Raw genomic sequence first — 21,079 nt, forward strand, 5'->3', positions numbered from 1 at the left:
AAACAAAGATGTTCGTAATGTGTCTTTCAATATGCAAAATAGGATTCCGAAATATTGTTATTTATACAAAAAATATAGTCTTCTATATAATCTTGTAATTTATACTAATTCAACAACAATGAATCAACTAAGCAGATATATATATATGTATATTTTAGCAGATACATTGATAGGTAAACAAAAAATACTGCAGTTTTATTTAACTTAACTATATTTGAGTATAAATCATTAAAATAAAAGAACAAATACGACAGGACTAATGCAAATACTTGGTGGGACGGATTAAGAACTGGGAAAGCTGTGTGTGGCCTACGGGTCATACTTGCCTGACCCCTGCTGTAGACGGTTGACATGTGTCTTCTGTGTGCAAGCGTTTGATCACATTCTCATTTATACAACATGGCTCACATGGCCTTTCTCATTTTTGACACTTTCAACATTCACATGTCATCATACACAAAAGCTCTTTTAAAGAGCTGCAGCGCCAATGTTTCTCTTCTCATCCATTCACTTCAGTAGAGGCACCCTGTGCTTGCATGTGACAATAGTGCTAAAAAAACAAAACACAGTCTGAGGACTGTTTGGTCAGACTCAGTGAATTTATTTGATTTTTATTTGGTCTTTTCTACCTCTATGTTCAATTTGATGACTTTGCAAACATGCAGTACATTCACAAGAACATCCTGCCCCAGAATGCAAAACGTAGTCTTGCGCTGCTTACTTACAGTTTAAAAGCAATTTGTTGTTCACCCTCTTAATCAATCCCTTTGGAAAGCCGCTTGTCCTCATTAGCGTCGTGGGTGAGCTGGAACCTACGCCAGCTGAAGTTGGATGACGGGAAACACCATAGTCAGCCAAAAGCAGTACATTTCTTTCACATTTCAAACTAATTCTAACTCGGCTGGTTATATTGCCTCGCAGTGTGGCCTGTGGTGTAACCAAATGTGGTTCCTTTAGACATCACCTGTGTTTGAAAATGAGACAAAATGAATCTATTCACTTTTGCACGACATGTTTAGTGCTTTCAAATGCACAACTACATTAACTGGTGTTTCAAATGTAGCTAGTTATTAATCAACTAACCAAATGTTCGAAGAAAGGTCAAATTACTGCAATCTGCCTGTAGAATCAACAAGTTAAAAAAAAAAAAGTCTTTCGGCTTTTACACAGTAACACACAGTAGTTATGTGATGAATATGTTTCCAGTCGATTAATGGCTGGAAGCAGTTTTTAAAAAAGTGAGCACACAACTTTTGAGGGAAATAAATACACTGAGACAAAAATCATGTGAACCACTTTTGTTGGTCTAATATTTAAAATTGAGAAAACTGCCACAGTCTGTGATGTCATTTTTGACCGCGAGGTTCCATCACAAGGCTTGCTTTATTTTACAGAATGTACATTGGAACACCGGCTATTTGTTCCTCATCTGCCCGGCTGGCTCCAAAATGTGTCAGACACAAAACGAAATGAAAAACATGCACAATCTGTACAGAGTCCTCAGAAAGTCCACTCATCCAAGTTGGATTGAACCCTGCCCAAAGTCTTTTTGCGACGCAACTTCTTTTACTGTCCATGTTAAAATTGACAACAGACTCACCAATACATGATCTAAATACTAGTTTGGATCCCTGTGAGATGAGGTTATCTACAAGAATTCATCACCCAGATTGTGTCAATCAATTAGTCATCAATTAGTGTGTGAGCATCTTAAGGAAAGTCCCTCAAAACTAGAGATACTGTATATTGTGAAACCTCCAACCAACATTTTCGAGGAAATAAAGGCTCAGTTGAGGGTCTTGAGTACTACTCCACAATTGAGTTGCTTTTTCTTTGTCTTTTTGTGACCACCACAGAACAGTACCCGTGAGAAAAACAAACCTGGCTGTTCAGTACACTCCAGCAACGTGGATAATACAGAAGAAAGAAATGTACATCAGTGAGTTGCATTCCATGAAGCGAATCGCCTCCCAAGCACACGCAGAAATCTCACTCTGCACGTTTGTCACACAAATGACTGTTTTTACATTCTGTGCTTATTTTATACTTTTAAGAATATTAATACTGTATGTTCAAAAAAAAAATTCTACAGGTAGCCGTTTTACAATGGTGATAGACCGGGAAATGATTATCTTCCTTATTACTAATGGGGAAACGTATTTGATAGAAGTCCTCAAATTGGAAGTTACCCATCGTCCAGAACGGATTGTGTTTGACTATAGAAGCTCCACTGCGACATTTCCTCCTTCAAATAACATTTTTAAGCAAAATATCACGACTATAAGGATCACATGGTTCTTTTGGACACCGGTGGAGCTTGGATTGTTTTCCCTTTGTGCGGTCCACAGAAAAACAACAAAATATATTTTACAAACCTAAAGTTGCCTTAAATGTTCCCTACAGGGCACAGGTGGAATGATGGGAAAAAATTCTGAAAAATCAGAAAATACCCAAAAGTCAGGCCTGGAACCTGAGGGGTCCAATCATATTTTGGGGGTGGGGGGGTCAGTGCCCCAATGTCCCCTCCTCTAGCTCCACCAGTGCTTTTTGTACCAGCTTAGACATCTCACGTGTTCTATTAGCAAATGCATGTTAGTCTGTTTCATTTTTGTTTTCACCAATGAGGCATCCAAAAGTTAAAGACACTTCATAGCTGTAGGGGGAGCCCTTGAGCAAGGAAGAGCTCAATTTTTTATGACTTCAATCACTCCCCAGTATACTGTCACAACTTCTCCAAACAACTCAACTCCTCAGTGCCATTTTCTGTTAACTTGCACATTTTAAATGACATGACCCAGGTTGTGTTTTTAGCCCTCAGCACGGCAAACCTTTCTACCTGTGTTTTCTCCCTTAGATGAATGGTTGCTCCTTTGCAGTCATTCTAAAGTGAAGGTATGTCTTTAATCTGAGTGTAATCAAACTAAATATTTGAAATGTACAGTGTTTACCTTCTGGATCTATCATTTATGATGCAATATCAACCATCCACATTAGTTCAGTTCGATTTGAAAAGAACAAGAAAATCTGTCAGAAGCAGTGTTGCTCAGTGTGACTGTTTGAACACACTACTTCCAAAAAGTTAGGGATATTCAGGTTTAAGGTAAAATTCCAGGGTGAATCTAAAATGTACTATAACCTTCACGAGTAAATTCAATATGACCATCTATGAACTTTTGAAGACACATGTCCAACTGTTCATTGTTTCATTGCTTTCTGTACAACTCGAATGGCAGAATTCCCAAAGGGTGTTTGAGCCATGAATGGTGCAATACAATTTCAACGTCGTCCATCCATTTCAGTGCTTTTCTGTGTCTCCTGCTGCCTCTGCGGCTACTTTCCCTCGAGGGTCTGTTTGAAGCCTTGCAATTGTCAGCGAGAAACTGTTGGTCAATTGTTTGAGTCATCTCGGTCTCATGATGTCAAAATGTAAGGTCAAAATGAGTTTACCTGTGAATGTTATAACGCATTTTAGATTTATCGTGAAATTTCACTTTTTTTGTGAGAAGTTTGATTGAGAATGCTAAATATGGATTTCCATGATGATTGTCACTGCCATAAACAAGTGTGGAAAGTTGTGTTTGTAGTTGGCAACATGCACAAAAACAGATCCTGGGGGCCCAAACTTTTTTTTGTACATGTGGAATATTTACTTTATGAACAAGACTCCTATTCAGTCAGAGTGAAACGTGGATACGCAGCTGATTCTTCATTCCGTGAAGTATTCCATCTGATTACTTCTTGAGTTCAAACACAGTCATTTTGTCACTTTGAATGTTCATCAGTCACTAAAGTGTAATAAAAAGTTGTTGTTTTTTAAGATGGCAAGTGCATGCAAATATCTTAAACGTACAGCGTGGCTAGAATTCATGACTGATGTGTTTCTCCCTTTGCTTATTTTATCATTTCACTGATGTTTGCCAAAACGTATTTAATGTTGAATAATTTCATACAAAAATAAAATAATACGATTTGGAATGGGTAAAGCTTTAACAAATGTTTTAAATGTGTGATGTGGTTTCTTAAACGGACCTTATTGAAGTATGCTGAGTAATGTGCATAACTTACAGCCCACTAGAAAGACTTTGTTTGAACTAGTTCTTTGACAAAACAGGTAGCGTTGGAGACCCCAAGAGTCATGAATTCCGGCCCACCCTGAACAAGATGTGTGTGTGGACATGCACGTGTAGCGTTTGCTCTGCGACATATTCAAGCGCTCCTCGGCGTTCTTTGCTGTGGCTTGCTCCTGCTCTTCCTACCCGCTGACCTCCCTCCTCCTCCTCCTCCTCCTCCACCTCCTCCTCCCCGTCCTCCACCGTGCTTGTGCCTCTCGGCCCTCGCCTTCTCCTTAGCGCCCTGCACCACCGTGTCACGGTGGCGGTTGCGAGGCGGGCGGTACCCCAGAGCGCGGCAGTGCTGGCCCAGGTTCCTCGGGTGAACCAGCGTCATGGCGTCGCCGTACCAAGGTTGATGCGAGGAGGCGGACCAGGACGTCATGAGTCGCTCGGCCGAGGGGCTCCAGACCGCCAGGTGGACGGTGACGGCGGTCCAGTGGTAGCCGTGCTCTTCCACTTGGCAATGGTAGACACCGCTGTGAGACAGCTCGGCCCGACGGATGAGGACGCCTCGCTCGATTATCACCACCTGCTCGCCTGACATCACCTGCAGGGAACATTGGCCAAAGTCACATGACATTGGACTGCCATAATTGTTTGCCAGAAACGAGCTGGAAACAGAGAGCTAGCTTAACATTTATTATAGCAAAACTTTGCAAATGTTGTGAAAGAGAGCTTGCATATAATTAAGAAATGTGGATTTTATTTTCAGATGCAATGGAGAAATTCTGTGCGTGGCAGAACCTGTTTTATTTTAGGCTTAAACACCACGTATGGGGAATATCTTGCTTCTCCAAATCTGTTCCTATCACTCTTAACGCTCCCTGGTTCACATTTTTCAATAAGTTCCATTTGTGTGGTCGTCGTCACACGTTTTCCTTCTCACGTGTTATCACTTTTGGCTCCCGAGAAGTCTTTTTCCAAAAAATGTTGGTTGAACTCCAGTCGTGTTATGATATCGCTTTTCACTGTATTTTTCCAAGTTAAACTGAACATGTGTACCTGGTTTAGTTCGGGGCTGTTCTCTCCGGCTTGCTTGTACCATATGACGGCAGCGTGCCTGGATCGGGGAAGACACTCTAAGTAGGTGCTGTTGCCCTCGGCAACCATCATCAACCTCTGCTCGGCCTCCACCTGCAGCCCGGCTAACAGAGACCAAGGAAAAGATGGAAAAAATGATGAGCTGTCACTTAGTATTGTTTTGGTGTCTAAATAAGACAGACCTGTCACTATTGCCATGACAACAACTGAGACTATAGTGGCAAGTGAATTATTACATTTTAGTTGCAAATACGAATATGAAAAATAAAACAAAAACAAACAGGAGTAAAGTGCTAGATTCTTTCCTTCTTCCTCAAAGTTTCTTTTTTATTCTGGTCAATTCTCCAGTGCTAGTGCACGTGCCTACTCAGAAAGTTGCCGGCCCAAGCGTGGGCTCGGGTCAGACACATATGCTGACCCAGGTCCTTCAAAAAACAGTCTAGTGTCAAGCATTCGCAAGGAACTCCAGATGGAAGCGCAGCTTTTGTGATTGCACCAGGTGTTCCGTGCCTGCCACTTCCACGCAATTTTGTGCAAATCTCTCATTTCCGTCTTTGGCTGTTATGAGACACATTGTATATAAAAACACGGGCAAAAATAGACCCTTTACCTCCTTGTCTGACACATTGAGTTAATGGATCTTCATCCTCGCCCAGGTGTCGAGCGTTCCTTCTGCAGAAAACAAACAGTCAATGAAATCCCAGGGTTCCTACTGATTTCCAACAGAATGTCGAATCATATCTCACATCATTTCAATTTTCATTCAAATAAGACTCAGAACTGCACTGATTGCATGATGACATCAGACATAGCCTACTGCGTAAAACCCACTACTCTAAATATTGAAGATCCAGATGATGGTAGCCTATAGAAGCAACCAAAATATTTCAAGGATGTTTAATCTTTCATGTATTGGTGGTGCAAGAAAAAAAAAGTTGTCAAGTTGGGAATAACTGGTGTGTTCCAAGCATTACAACGTTCTCCTCTCGGCCTGAGTTGATTGGAGCATAGAAACTGTGTGACTGTCACATTAGATGAGGCGAGAAGGAAACTTGCAAGGAGCCTCAATTTGTCCAGCACATCCCTCTTGCATTATTAGATTGGGACTTGGCAAAGAGCAAGGATGATTAAAACAGGGGATGAGTTTGCGGAGAGGTTCTGTGGCAATGGAAAATGCTCACCAGAGAGATCTGAGTCCAGTTGTAATCGAAACCAGGCTTCAAAAAAGCAGGGCTGTTTTACACAATTCAAGCCTTATGTGTTTCTCCTTTGCTTCTCCAACTTGGAAATAGACCTCATACCTGCGCACAGTGGGCATGTAGGGGCTGCAGGCATGTCCATCCCACGTGCAATATGGATCTCTGGCCAGGCAACACTCAGCGCAGGCTTCACCGTACAGCTCACACTGGTACAAGCCAAGCTGGGAGACCCCTTCCCTGGAGCCCACAAACAACCACTGCTGGATGGAGGGAAGAAGGAAACATCACCGTTTGGCCTGATAGCAGGAAACGCAAGCTGCTTTAATTATGTACATTTCTGTGTGAGTGACAGCGCACGCGGCATCTCTTTACAACTGCTGTGACTGGGGTCGAGTAACCATAGCAACTGTCCTTGTAGGTGCGCAGATGAAGTGTCATAATGTGCCTGTCTCATTGGTTGCGTAAGAAAATTATGTTTTTGTTGCATCTATTACCTTTTTCTTAGAGAGCGTCATCACCGTCACTGGTGACTTATACTGTGAGGATAACACAAAACAATAATGATTACTTAGTTTAGTTAATTTGTCAGGTAGTTAATATACAGACCAAAAATTCAGAACTTAAAATTGATATCATCATAGCTTGGAGTGGCTAGTGAACAAAAGCCTGCACAAGTTAACATTTTATGGCCTTGCAACCATTTTTGGTAAAATAGCATCTTTCAGTTAGCTCAGGACTTGGTCGAGGCCAGCGCAACAAAAACAAAAATACAAGCAGTTCAAATGACCAAAAAAAAAAAAAAAAAAGAGAAATGAGATGACGTAAACTACCTGGAAGACCTCCAGCTCCTCCAGGGTTACCTCCTGACTTGGTCCGTGTTCTCTGGGCAGATGGATGGCCTTCATAACTAGGCCAGAGTCTGCAGCAAAAAAAACATCCCGTTTGAAACATTACAAAAAGCTGTTCTGAAAAGGAAAAGATACATTTCAAGAACCGGGCTCAGTGTACCTGTGCCGATGAAGAGGACATCGTAGGTGCTGTCCACGGCTTCTACTCTGTCCACCAGCAGTTTGCTAAACTTGTAGTGAACACCAACTCTGACAAGGAGAGGACGCTCTCCCAAGGGCAACACATTTTCCTACACAAGTGCAGAAATTTTGATTTAACTTCAACACATTATCTAATGATTGCGCAAAGTCATCTCCCTCAAAGGTATTTGCACCAAAACACAAGGAGTTAACATTAGGGTCACAAAATAAAACATGAGTTGAACCTCCAGCAGCGGGTGAGTCCTGCTGAAGAAGATGACATCATCGGGATATTCCCTTGTAGAACTGTAGCTTCCATATGTGCTGCTGGGACACTGAGATTGAGAAGAAAAAAAAAAAAAAGGTAATAATTGTGTTTATATACTATGTTTCAAAGTGGATGGGTGAATCTGTGGCAGGATTAAAAAAAAACTTGTATAGTGGCCATTCAAATTAATCTCTTTCCCGTGCGCACGCCACCATTTTATTAATCGTGACATGTACATAATCTGTGGACATGTGTGACCACTTTTTTTTGCCATAAATATATGAACTTGACACATCAGCTTAACCAATGGGCCACAAGCAGTGATTTTCAATTCAAGTGTCAGTAGGAATTGTCAAGCCGAGTAGGTACTGTGTAGGGGTCGATGGAATTTGGTGCCGATCTAGATAAACGATTAAAGTGGGTTGAGCTACATAAGGAATGAGGTTTGAGTATGAACTCACAGTTCCGGGACGTGGGTAGGGCACCTTGCCAGTAAACTCTGCCCACTTGTACTGCGGCCCCTCTTTGTGCAGAAAGTTTCCTTTAAAAGCCCGAACCACATCCTCCATTCGGTAAACACATATGGCTGAGCCATTGAGGATGTCGCTGATAACAAAGGCAGTAGAGAAAGAACAATTAGGCAATACCTGAACACATTTTAGCAGCTTGCATGAATGAAAACACAAGCAGAGGGTATGCACTTAGAGCAGAGCAGACAGTTTAAAAAAAAAAAAAGGGGGGGGGGGCGTCTTCGCAGCATGCACTAAATGTGGAGCTGTGTGAGTCATGTTTTTTTTTTTTCAGCAACGACTCGCAAATGTGTTCCAAAGTCCAGCTTGGATGGATGTTCACCTTTTTACATATTGTTCTCCACTGTTGCTTCACAATTGTAGTGCTATTATTTTTGGAGAATATGTAAGTGATTAAATTGCAGCAGCTTTGAACACAGCCCTATTACAACATAAACCACATAATTTATTTCAAAATAAATCACCAATAATATTCAAACTGAACGATTTAACCGAGAAAAATGATTTTTTTATGGGGAAGGATTTAGAAATTTTTCAATAAGCTGGTTATTGTGCACACCCTATAATGAATTTGACTTGTGTGGTCATGAGTGCTTTAGAGACCTCATCGCAATGACCTTGGTTAAGCTACGCGGTTTCACCCCTCCCTGGATTCCTGTCAGTTCCTGCTGAGCTTCCACAGACTTTTTCATAAAAGCCTGAAGCAGATCAACTCCCACCACCATTCGATGGTGTCACCTGTCATCACACTTGCGCTGCTACTGATTATTTTTACTTGTGAGAGAAAACTGGGAAAGGATCCAAGATTTCCCTACAATTATAGTGATGTGTAACTTAATTTTCAGCCAATGTGGTAGATGTTTTCAAAAAATACAAAGACATGGTCAGCAACTACATAAATCAAGTCAAGTTAAACACATAATTTTAGCGTCCAACCATCTCTGAATAGTACGAAGAAGTAAATGAAGAATGGTGCTGGGGAATGGAACAACCTTAGTCTTAATAGTAAACTAAAAAGAAAAGTTGCCTTATCATGAGATACACAATGTGACCGTGTAGCGAACAAAAAGCTACTGTCGCAGCAGGATCAGTAATGATGACGTGCCATTTCATAGCATGAATGTGTTCAATTCAGAAGTCAGTGGCAGAAGGTCCTGCAGCCAGTGTGAATTCCACAATATGTTGCATTATCTCTGCACGGCGCACACACTGAAGTGCGACCGTGGTGGGAATGATCACAGATGCTCGCCTTTGTTGCTCTCTGTGTAGAAATCCGCAAACATCTCATGAGGCATCTGATATTTGTCACCTCTATATTCTCAGCATAACTTCTGTGCAGTCCTGAAGCTAAATATAACAGCGGCAGTTGATCAATAACCATGATTCAGTGTTTTTTCCCTCCACCCTGTGTGATCTCAGATCTCGCTTCGCAGCGTGATTTCCTGCCGACTCCCACCCACCATCATGCTGGCATTTTCCCGCACGGCAAGCGACACGATTACAAAACAGTGTTGGGTGGTACCTTGAAGTGGTAAACAGGCCATAGATGAGTGGGTTCTTCTTGTCTTTGCCATGGAGGATGAAGACATCCTCTGTTGAGAGAATGATGAAGAGCGAGCTCAGGATAGATGCATTCTTAAACTCAACTGACAAAATTGTATTGCATGCTTTCAAATGACGTGATTGGAAATTTAAAATAAAATTTGGGTCCACTGAATGTAACATTGTGGGCTTTATAGTCTCATAGACAAAGTACACGTGCACTCTGTTGTGCACAAGGGAATGAGGGGAGTCTCATTTATTGGCCACGCAGGAAGCAAGTCACTACCACAAAGACGTGAACATCACTTTCTACTTTCAATTTGCATATGCAAGTTTTACGGTAGCCTTTTATATCTTGACTTCTACAATTTTTATGGACGTTAACAAGGTCGCTAATTATACACAGTATATGTGTCTATAGGCACACGAATGTGGATAGGAATAAAATACCACTTTTAGATTACAAACAATTCTGTTATTTCTCCTCTCTCCTTTATTCTGCTCCCCTATTCTCTTCCCTCCTCTGATGGCAAACAGCAAAGCGTCTGGCGGTTCCCACATTCCTAACGTTCCTTGTGCTTCAGGTGGCCTCCATGGACCCACACGTCCCTGGATGAAGGTTAATCTCATCTCACAACACATGCACACACACGCTCAAATATGGAGGGATAATTTGCTGGTAAAATATCAGAGGCAAGAGTTCTGCAATAATTGACCTGAAAAGTTAAGCACCCCAGTGAAAGTAATTAAAGCATTAAAGAACCAATTAACCAGAAAAAGAAGCACAAGAAAAAAACAAATATGGAAGATAACTTGCCATTTAAGAATATTTTACAGCAAATCCTGCCACAATTTCTCTGAGATTAAAATCATTCATTCATCCAGTCAATTCGAACCCAATGCATTTTCATAACATTATTGCAATCCTGGCACTCTGCTGAACAATCCTGTTCTAAAAATTGGACACCTGAGTTCTTTCTATCAGTTCTATCAGTCACCATCACCAGCATTGTTTTAAGCAGCATTTAAACATCTTAACTTGTTATTTAAGTTTAAAAATTAGTTTTTGAATTCACGATTACAAAAGTTTTAATGATGGAGATAGAAGGTTCAACAATCTAACGTATAGTGTGGTGACACAAGAGTCTAAATGTTCTGGATACAAATCTGCCTACATCTAATTACTACTTTTCTTCTTTTTTATGTCTCCACATTGAGGTTGCTTATTTTTGGGGTTAAGTATTGCCAAAGAACAGCTCTTACGTGACATCATGAATGCATATATGATTATACGAGCTAGGGGTCCACTGTATTTGTGGCGCTTGCTGAGAAAATACAATCCTGAGGGACTGTGCACAATGTGAGGAGACCACAGTGTAATAAGTAAAAACAGACGTTCACTTCAGAGAACTGTGGTGTAATTTGGATACTATAAAAAACATCTCTGAATATTCCGTCTTTGTTCCTCTCTGCGAGAACATCTTTCTTATTTAAAGTTCAGCGTGCCAAGAGAAAATTTACTTTCATCACCGTGTGACGAGTTTAAATCAGGTCTGATTTAGTGCTGCTTTGCCTGAGTTCTGCCTGAGCTCTCATCCTGATTTATTATTTAACTTCAGCAAATGTAACATGACCTCCTTCACGTGGGAGGGAAAGCAAAGCATACGCACAGACATCCTGCAAAAATAAATAAATGAACAAATATAATACATGACAGATCATTTTTGCTAATATGCAACAGTTTCCTGACACCCTCACTTGTGAGTTTCTTTGTGTCTTTAGCTTCTGACGAGGTGCTCAGCTCCCATCCCTTTCTTGCTCAAATCCTCCCGGGCTTCTCAGGACCCCTTTGGTGCTGCTCCCCTTTTCTTTGTTTCTCACTTCCACTACAAACCCACATCCCGCCCTTGTCCTCCATGCCACCCTCCCTCCCTCCTCACGGCTGTCCAAGTCATTCTATCTTCCCCGTCCATCTGTCTATCTATCTGTCTGGCCTATTTTCTCTGGAGGATTGTTCTTGTGTCTTCTTCCCTAAACAAAAAAGCCAGTTACCCCCTCAGGGAAGATAGTGTTGTCTAGCCTGCAGACCTGCCGTATCAAGCTAATCTTCTTCCTCCTCCTCCTCATCCTAATTGTCTCGCCGTAGCCCCCAAGGCAGGGACCCCTATTCCGCCTCCCTCCCACCCAGTCACCATGAATGCCAACATACCTTCTTCCCTTTGTCACCTTTGTGGCCGCACTGCTAATGTTCACCCTCATTGTCTTATTGTATCACTAATAGGCTCACTTCCAGCTCGTCTGCTTTTATAGCACTCTGGGCTATTGGCCTTATTTCTCCGATTGCTCCATCTTTTTTGTCTGACAGGTTTTTGTGCCCTCTGGCAACGGCTGACATCCTCCACTTGATGTCCTTCACTTGCTTTCAGTCCTAAAGGTCCAGACCACTTTACAAGGACACAAATGCTAAGACGAGGCTGTCTGGTTTGTTGTTTTGTCTTATGATAAGGTTTTTGGGTACTATTTTATTCAATTGTCACATGAGTGCAAAGAGATGCGTAACACATTTTTTTCACTTGAAAAAAGGTTCCTTTTCTTATGCCATCACCATTACCGTTTTCCTCATTGCCTTATCTAAATACGGTAGGAGATCAAACAGTTGACTTCACAAAGTTTTCAGGCTTCCAATGTTTTTTCAATCCCAAATGATGTCACTGTTCAAAGTATCACTGCTAACTTCTAAATATTGTCATTCAAGTTTTTTTTTTTTTTACTGTCTGAAAATATTTGAGTACGTGAGAAGTAATATGGCAAGATGACAATGTGTCAACAACAATATAGTTCATGAGGACATGCGCACAATGTTCAAAAGCAACTTTGTGACGTGTTTGAAAAAGCTTTGCTTTGTGATTCATGAAGTACTTTCTGTCCCAGCCATCACCTCCTGAAACTTCACGTCGCCCCAACACCTCCATGTTCCCACCCCATGCCAGTTATTCCCACCTTGCCTCCCCATCGCCCCCTCACAGCCTTTCTGCTTCACTTCACATGTCTGAATTGTTTGAGGGTAAAATGTCTTCTGCCCGGGTTGGCGCCATCTCCGGTCCTTGCCTCAGGTTTTATCCTCCACCTCTATCTTGGGACAGAACATGTAAAAACTTTTCTCGATTTATTGCCTCCTCCCTCCTCTTTATCGTCCTTGCCTCCCCTTCTCATCTTCTGTTAGATTGCTCTCCTGAACGGCTCCATAATCAGCACTGTGTGGAGGAGATAACAGCCTAAAGTCCCCTCCTCACCTTCTCGCTCTCCTCTTTCGTTTCCTCCTCCTCCCTCCCTAACCTCCAACTAAAGCTTCGGCTTTAGCTCATGTCCCCGCTCTCCTTCCTTCTCTGGTCTGGTCGACACCCAACGCTTTAACCTCCACCCTCTCCCTCTCGTTCTGCTTCATTGTATTCCCTCTTCACCGCCTTCCTTTGAAGCCCTTCTTTTCTACTCCTCTTCTGGCAAGCAGCCATTTTAATTCCTTTTTGTGTTGCTTTTGCAAAAACTCTTCCTTCACACAAGCTATGATGGATAGGAGAAGCTGAATGGAGGCCTCCAACGTAATCAATCTTCCTTGTTATAACAAAGCATCTTTTCATGCCCACTTCACATACTTGTAGAAGATGTTTCCTGGGTGCGGTAACAAAGTATTAAACAATACTTGACAGAGTAATCGGACAGTGTTGATGTTCGGTAGGATGAGTCATACGGTACATGTAAATCCATCTCATGGCCTCCTATTTCACCCCTCCTGTCTTTCTTTGTATGTTTCATGGAAAATTAAATGACAGTAATGGTCTTTGTTAAAGTAAAACTAACACAAATAGAAAAAATACTCATGGTCTTTGTTAAAGTAAAACTAACACAAATAGAAAAAATACTCATAACAATGTAAAAGTAAGGTTACCTGCACATTTGATTATCAACAGACAGGAGTCACTATAAATTATTTTTGCATTGCAACATTAACGTTACTTGAAACAACATAACGACTTCAGGAATGTTTCTGTTCTTTCCTTGGGGACACTCAAATCTTTATAAATTTGAAGTTCAAGTGGCTTCCTAGAAGATGATGCAAATTTTTTTTAGGGACATTTTCTTTTTATTACCTAATAGAAATGTATTATGAGTAAGAATGGCTTTATCATTATTGTTATAATAAGACATTCTCCGAAACATGAGCAGAGTAGCTTTCCCATGTCTGGTGGCATTTACCAGAAGGCATTTCAGTCAAAAAAGGCAGTGAGAATGTCATCGACAAGACATAAAACAGTAAACACAGCCGACTGTCTGTGTTTATGGTTCAGCAGACGTTTGACTCACAGTTTCACGTGTTGCATCAACACTCACAAGCACATGAGTGGAACCAAGTGCGTTCGTGCAGAGTGACGTAGCGGAATCTTGTCCCGTGAGGGGGTGATCGCTTCAAATTAAAGACAACTGAACCATACTAGATAATTGTGAACGTATGTTTCTGACAACTATTTTAAAAGATGACAGACGTTTTTTCTTTTGTCATTTGTAAAGTATAGCGCTATTCTTTTAATAGCTCAATTGCGTTGTGTTATAGCTTACAGGTCATAGGAAATTAATAGAATTCATCACCAAAATACTGTACCGTAATTTTCGGACTATAAGTCGCGTTTTTTTTCATAGTTTGGGTGGGGGGGCGACTTATACTCAGGAGCGACTTGTATACATATATATGTTTTTTTTCACTTTTTTGGGCATTTTATGGCTGGTGCGACTTATACTCCGGTGCGACTTATAGTCCGAAAATTACGGTATATACATATTTGAAAATATTTTTATTTTATCCAAGCTAAATTTGACACATTAATGTCAAAACACTGTCATGCATGATGTTGTACCACATCAGACTTGAGTAAATGTCGGGATTTATTTTTTCGTTTGTGTTATAATTAGGTACATAATATGGTTATATTTAATTTTGTTTATCGATCATTTATTTTTAAACATGTTTCAACTGACATAAAATGACACTTAAATAGTGACTGATCAGAAATAATGGTTGTATCAAGGCAGTAGTTTGTGAATATGAATTGATTATTTATTAAAAAGGTTTTCACCACTATGATACTCTTGCATGAGCGCGTTGCATTCATAATTCTTTACAGTCACCGAGATGTTCGTAATTCTTTACAGTCACCTAGATGTTATTTCAAGTCAATATTTACAACATTCATCCAACAATGTTTATGAGCAGCAGCTCTGCGTCCATTCAGAAGACAGTGTAAACAGTGCTGCATTAGATGAGTTTGACACATAAACCCAGACGCGCCTGTTGACATTCATAACCAAAGATGACCTGAGCAACATGTTGAACTAGTATAAACAATTCAAAAGTTCTGCAAAAGTTTTTAAACACTGGCTTTAGACATATTTTGAGGTTGAAAACACAGCCTCGTCCCCATGGCCTACACACATGGAAATGGCCTTGGCCCCTGAAGCGAAGGGTTATGGGAATGCTTCTTATTAAGGTTTTTTTCATGCCATCTGACCACCTCGCACAATCGCACATATAGCCAGGTGTTAACCACGGTTTCTCCATGAGGGACCCGCAGTTGCCTCAGGGCTTCTTGGGATTTGTAGTGTTTCTGTGTGGTTAAGCGTGGCGTAAACACAGCACTGACAGCATTCTTAACCTGATGGCTTAATCCCCCGTGTAGGAGCTTGCGCTCTCTGTGTGTGTGCGTGTGTGTGTATGTGTGTGTGTGTGGGCACGTTTAGTTTTCAACAAACATAGGGGCGCTGAAGTTTACTTTGCGCGTCCTCCGTTAACAAAAACAGCAGATAAGAATGCAGTCCTGTCTCCACATACTCGAAATTTCCACGGTTTCTCTCTGCATGTCTCTACAGTGTCGGTAGAATATTGATAAAGAAACAAGGTATGAACATCACGGAATCTTTGATTTACAGTATGTTGTGACTGTGCACTATTTGAAAGAAGGAATAAAGCGACAAATGCGTCAAATGTTGAAATAGAAGGATGTCAATTTGTTCTTAGCCTCTAAAGTAGAGTTTACAGTATTTCTTTAGTAAATTGAATCAAGCTTGATCTGCAACTGAGGTCATTGCTTGCAGCCACCAGTTACTGGAAAAGGTGAAAAGGCTTTACGGAATTCTTTTTATGGATGATGATATCTCCAGTTTCCTTAATTCAGTCACTCTGCATTTGTGTGTGAATAAAAGTGCCTCAAATATATTGTAGTCATAACTGCCTTGATGCGCCTTTCTACATTGGAGGGAATCTTTTTAATGAAATTTATTCACATGTCCCTTACAGTAAGGACAAGCCAGTCCCTTTCAGTGAAGCGGGATATGCTGTTGCAGCTTTGGACATTCAGATAATTAAATATGTGCCTGGGACAGCGACAATTGCTTTCAGCACACTGAGGGCAGTAGGTCAAGGTTTAACATTACACTCGGATCGCATCCGGCGGCCTTCTGCATTTGTTACGCCATGACATTGTTCATTGTTCCGCAAGCCAACTCCTGCAAAACTATTTTGATATTCGCTTATACCACAGACTGAAAGAATCATACTAAATGGAAAGGGAACTCGGCTGAGAGAAGCCACACCAACATAGATGCTCCAAACCACACACACAACCCCCCCCCCCCCCCCCCCCAGAGGATATTTCTGATAATGAACAAAACGGCAGGAACTAACTGTTGAGGCCAGTTGCCACGGTTACCAAGGCTGAGGCACGTTGACAGACCCAAGGTGACCGACACGGCTGTTGATCACCGTGGAAACAGCAGAGTTATTCATTTACGCCAAGGCGGTGCTTGTGCACTCGTACATTTCTATGAAGCAAAAACTTGTTGCTCGTCCTTCCTTTCCTCACTCTCGTTAACACAACATACAGACAACAAAAAGGAGGAACAAAGCAAGGGCAACCAGGTCGTTACGGCGTCTAACAGTGAAAGACTGACGTATTTTCTTTTTTACTGCACATGTGAGGTTTTATCACTCTTTGTACTCACGCAATTGGTCAAAGTGTGTCTGCAGGCCATCTGGTCCTGGGACTGAGCACACCAAACGAGCCTTTTGGAAGGTGCTCCACTTGTTCACCAAACTCCTCTGGCCTCCAATGTCATTCTGCACACAAAAACAAATCGCATTTAAATTAAAAATAATATAAACTAAAATATAAATACAATAAATACAAAAAATATATCTTTCGGACTTGGGTTACTTAGAGCATTGAATAAACAGCTACAGGTTTGTGATGGTGACAATTTAACTGTAGAAGGAACTGATTAAATATTCAAATCCAAGCAAATTGGAGGTTGAGCAACAAACATTGCGCAAAATGTAAACATCGTCATGCACACGTAACGATCATCATGAAATAGTCCGAGAGGAAGAGGATGCAGCAGACACAAGAGAAGATGACAAATATAAACAGTCCCTTTGTGTGCGATTATCTACATGATGTGGTTGGAACATCCAAACAAAACTTTCTACAAAAAAACCCACACACCTGCATGGACTCAGACACATGCACGGCTAAGCACGTATCGAACATGTGCAGGCAAACACTTTAAAATAAACAGGCAGTCTGAGGCCGATAGAAGCATGTAAACAAATACAGGTACCGGCCGCAAACATTTCAGCATCCTTACCTTGCACACCCGGGCCACTCTGGAGTGGAGCACCTTCCCAGTGGCCCCTTCGGCCTCCTGAGCGCGCTCAGTGAAGAACACGTAGACCTTATCGTCTTCTGGATTATCAGTTTCAGACAGTGGCGCGACCCGCACAAAATGGGCATCTGGTGAGTGAGGGACAGAGGCAAAAACAACAACATTAATCTGTTGCGCAACCTGCTGCTGATTGCACATTTACATGTAAGAGGGAGAGTAGGAACGATAGAGGTTCATCTTATATGCAGTAAAAAAATCATCTTGTACTGTATCTGTTATCACCAGCAGACAACTGCGAAGCAATGCCTGGTGTTCAGCAGATGGTTTAACATAGATTCGATCCCATCATCTACAACGCTATGTACAACGCTTGCTATTTTCATCACAGTTTACTTTACATTGGTGGGACCAATATTACAAAGGCCCATCTGGAGATGAAGCCCTCCTATATAGTAATTGTTTGGATACGCGTATGCAATATCACAGCAGCAATTAAATCTGAAAGTGATGCAACGATGTTATTGTTGAGACGAGAGCTGACCAAAGCCACATCCAATGTCATTTCATTTGTTCCAGATTTCATTATGATTACTCCCAGTTGATTCAATTAATTCAATCACAGTATTTCAATTTTATTTATAATGGGCCCAATTACATCAGAGGATGTCTTGGGGCACTTTTTATTCATGGAGCATGTCCAGAAACACACTGCTAACTTTTTATGAGACCAATTGAACCCCACATTTGTTTTGGGACTCATAATTAGACTTTCTCAAGCCCGTCTGCTTCAATGTTTTGTACTTTTTGGTGTGTTATGTCAGTCTATGAAGAAAAATATTTCCTAACTGAAAAGAAATATGTGTTTGGATAGAAGTCAGGATACACAAGAGACATACGACAGCAACTTTAAGTATGTTTTTGTTCTTACCCTGCAGCCAGGTGGAGTCGTACTGCTCGGTGCGGATGACATGCCGGTTGCCAAGACTACGGAAGAAGGCAGAGTCTCTGCTCATGAAGTCTGAAGTAATGCCAGCATACAGCTCGCCATCTACACAACGTGGGAGAAACGTGCCAGCTTCCATCCACCAAGATGTTCAATCTCGACTCCAAACCTCACCGAACTTACCGACAACTGCTGATGCTGTTTTCTGAAACGGATCGTACGGACATTTGCCCTTCCCACATTCGGTTTGGCTGTAGGAGAGGGTCTGGTGTCCTGGCTGGGAGGCCAAAACAGAGACATGGATTATTTTTGCATTAAATGTATGAAAGAGTTTTTTTCATTGAGAACTGGCTAATCAGTTACGCACACACACACAAAAACAATTTGGGGTTAATAGGCTAAGTGGAGGGATTTTAAAATGTGTTAAGTCCAGTCTTAAATCAGCCAGCGCCACCAGTTCCTCTAAGTACCACGTCTGAACACCTGCTCTGATCTTGCGTGGCCTTTCATGGGATTATCTGGTCCCTGACACATGCACACAAGCACACAGCTTTTTTTGACCACACGGTCACACAAGAGGCACGGCCTTAAACCTATGCATTCATAATTGCCAATCACATAATTTAGAACTTTTTACCTGTTGATAAACATGACAAAACTGACAAATACACTGGTTTAGAATTTGATAAGTCTCTTTGACGGAAATGTCACATTTGCAGTGCTGACATGTTTATTCATATTGCAAAATAATTGTCAATTTTCACCACTGAATCAAACCAAATTGGGTCATTCCACTTATACATATACTATACTATTGCACCCCATTTATCAAGATACGTACATATTTTATTGGAGAGATCACGCTGGATATTTACATTCGTATTTTAAAAACAGGGCATACATTTCTACTTTAGAGAAAGTTGAGACTGGAGGAATAGCGGTCCTTGCATGGCTATAGGGGCAGACACCACACTACCTGATAGGGATGTGCATGGGGGCCAACACTGGAAGTTGGAACACACAGACACTACCCCCCCCCCCCCCCCCCACACACACACACATACTACAAACATTTGTCCAAAACGTTGTGTCGAGGCAAGAGGAATTCAAAACTACGGATGATAATGCGAATATAACAACCCAGTTTGAGCACAGTTTATGACTTTAACAGTATTTTGTAACGTGTATATTTAAAGAAAACATTTTTGTGGTTTCCATGCATATGGTTCTATTTTGCACAAAGCCAACCTTTTCTACAGTTACGCTGATATCCACATGTGGTGTACTTTTCTTGCAATAAATCGATTATATCGTCCAATTTTGTATCATGATGCTAGCGTTATCTTGGGCCGAATATTGTCGTGTTATTGTATAAGGAGCTAGTCTGTAATGCCCACTGCTAATAATAACACAGAAATGAGGAAATTTGAAACGTGACTATGCCTGGTCCAGACAAAATGTGGGTTTGCTGTCATACCTGTTGGAAGATGCTGGTAGCTATAAAAGCACACCTTGGGTTGAAGGCCCCTGTGCCACACACATACAGGTGAGTCTTGTTGTAGGGCTGCAGGACTCGTAGGAAGTTAGCACACTCCATCTGGATAGAGAAAGTCACGTGATGTTGATCTTTTCCAAACTCTTTGAACTATTGTTATGAAAAATAATCTATTATCATCAAATAGCATGTGTTTCTCTGTTTGACAGCAATGCAAGTTCATATTTCAACTCACACGAAGGGGGCATTTAAAGTCAGTGGGAGCATCACCTGTTTTTAATTCCCTATAGTTGTGTGAATGTTGTTCTTGAGAGTTGTTTTTATTCCTGAACAAATATGAAACTTTTGACAGTTTGAATTACTTACTACAGTGGGGAAAAATGTACCCGACAGCGAGGAGAAAATAAAAAATATCTCAAGTGACTCCTGCCACAGATTCATATTTGCCAAGAGGTGTGCACAACAAACACACAGTAACTTATATGCTGAGGCAGAGTCTATTTGTGTTTGGGTATGCTGATTCACCTCTGGATCCTTTCCAGCCATTAGACATTCTTGGACTCGATCCGGGCTGGCAGGCCAATGCAACTGGAGAGAGTGAGAGAAAGTGAGATTTAACGACGGCTTCCACTGCTCGCTTTACATTTCACTTAACGGGGATCTGGCAGTGGCAGGTGCTTTATGAGGAGGAGAGTCAGCATGAGTGGAACACTAATCGAGACAAAAGAGGTCAGGAGGAGAAGAGACAGGGCTGTTACTGCAGCAACCAGCCTGACTACTAATCAATCTTCTGATTGACTGACTCCACTGGCTAATTTGGCCATTACAATCACTTAGCGTTTTCAATGACTTCAAGTATCACGTGAATCAACACACCAAGATTCTCTTCATGTGGCTTGGCACTGTTTAAACACTAAGCGCAAGTCAAAAGGAAAGTTGAGCAGCAATGAGTCTTGTTGAATTCAAAAATGAGCTGTACTCATGTCAAAGTGTAACTTGTAATATTTCTCACTGTTTGGAGAAGTTGTCAATATGGTCGTGGTGGATATTAGGATTCGCCATTGTGACTGCTGCATGCAATTAAAGCAGCTCCCCTCATTGCTCATTCCCAAATCGGAAACCTTGTTGTGTTGATTCAGATCCATCTTTCGGCAGTCATATCAAACCAACCACTAAAATAGTCCCTTACCAGCGTGCTTCAAGCAGATCAG

General features: G+C 41.4%; 1 protein-coding gene and 1 long non-coding RNA gene across 3 annotated transcripts in view; one reads left to right on the forward strand and one right to left on the reverse strand.

Annotated features, from left to right (window-relative positions):
• Window positions 1–2,260: 2,260 nt before the first annotated feature.
• Window positions 2,261–2,800, forward strand: LOC119137654. The gene is made up of 2 exons (XR_005100967.1): window positions 2,261–2,294; window positions 2,510–2,800. It is a non-coding gene; the product is annotated as an uncharacterized LOC119137654 (long non-coding RNA).
• Window positions 2,801–3,632: 832 nt separating this feature from the next.
• sema3h (sema domain, immunoglobulin domain (Ig), short basic domain, secreted, (semaphorin) 3H) overlaps window positions 3,633–21,079 on the reverse strand; it is a 39,375-nt gene continuing 21,928 nt past the window's right edge. Inside the window, exons 3-18 of one of the 2 annotated variants that reach the window (XM_037277149.1) lie at window positions 20,394–20,456; window positions 19,851–19,970; window positions 18,557–18,650; window positions 18,359–18,478; window positions 17,413–17,558; window positions 16,771–16,885; window positions 9,701–9,770; window positions 8,110–8,254; window positions 7,626–7,715; window positions 7,361–7,490; window positions 7,183–7,271; window positions 6,847–6,888; window positions 6,455–6,609; window positions 5,764–5,825; window positions 5,115–5,257; window positions 3,633–4,659 (exon numbers count right to left, since the gene is read on the reverse strand). In XM_037277149.1, coding sequence (XP_037133044.1) covers window positions 4,207–4,659; window positions 5,115–5,257; window positions 5,764–5,825; window positions 6,455–6,609; window positions 6,847–6,888; window positions 7,183–7,271; window positions 7,361–7,490; window positions 7,626–7,715; window positions 8,110–8,254; window positions 9,701–9,770; window positions 16,771–16,885; window positions 17,413–17,558; window positions 18,359–18,478; window positions 18,557–18,650; window positions 19,851–19,970; window positions 20,394–20,456 — 2,037 coding nt within the window. In that variant the 3' untranslated portion in view covers window positions 3,633–4,206. Of the gene's footprint in view, window positions 4,660–5,114; window positions 5,258–5,763; window positions 5,826–6,454; window positions 6,613–6,846; window positions 6,889–7,182; window positions 7,272–7,360; window positions 7,491–7,625; window positions 7,716–8,109; window positions 8,255–9,700; window positions 9,771–16,770; window positions 16,886–17,412; window positions 17,559–18,358; window positions 18,479–18,556; window positions 18,651–19,850; window positions 19,971–20,393; window positions 20,457–21,079 lie in introns of both variants that reach the window. The other variant, XM_037277141.1, reaches the window with a different exon arrangement.

The sequence above is a fragment of the Syngnathus acus genome, chromosome 2, assembly GCF_901709675.1.
Source record: "Syngnathus acus chromosome 2, fSynAcu1.2, whole genome shotgun sequence".
NCBI classification, from domain to species: Eukaryota; Metazoa; Chordata; class Actinopteri; order Syngnathiformes; family Syngnathidae; genus Syngnathus; species Syngnathus acus.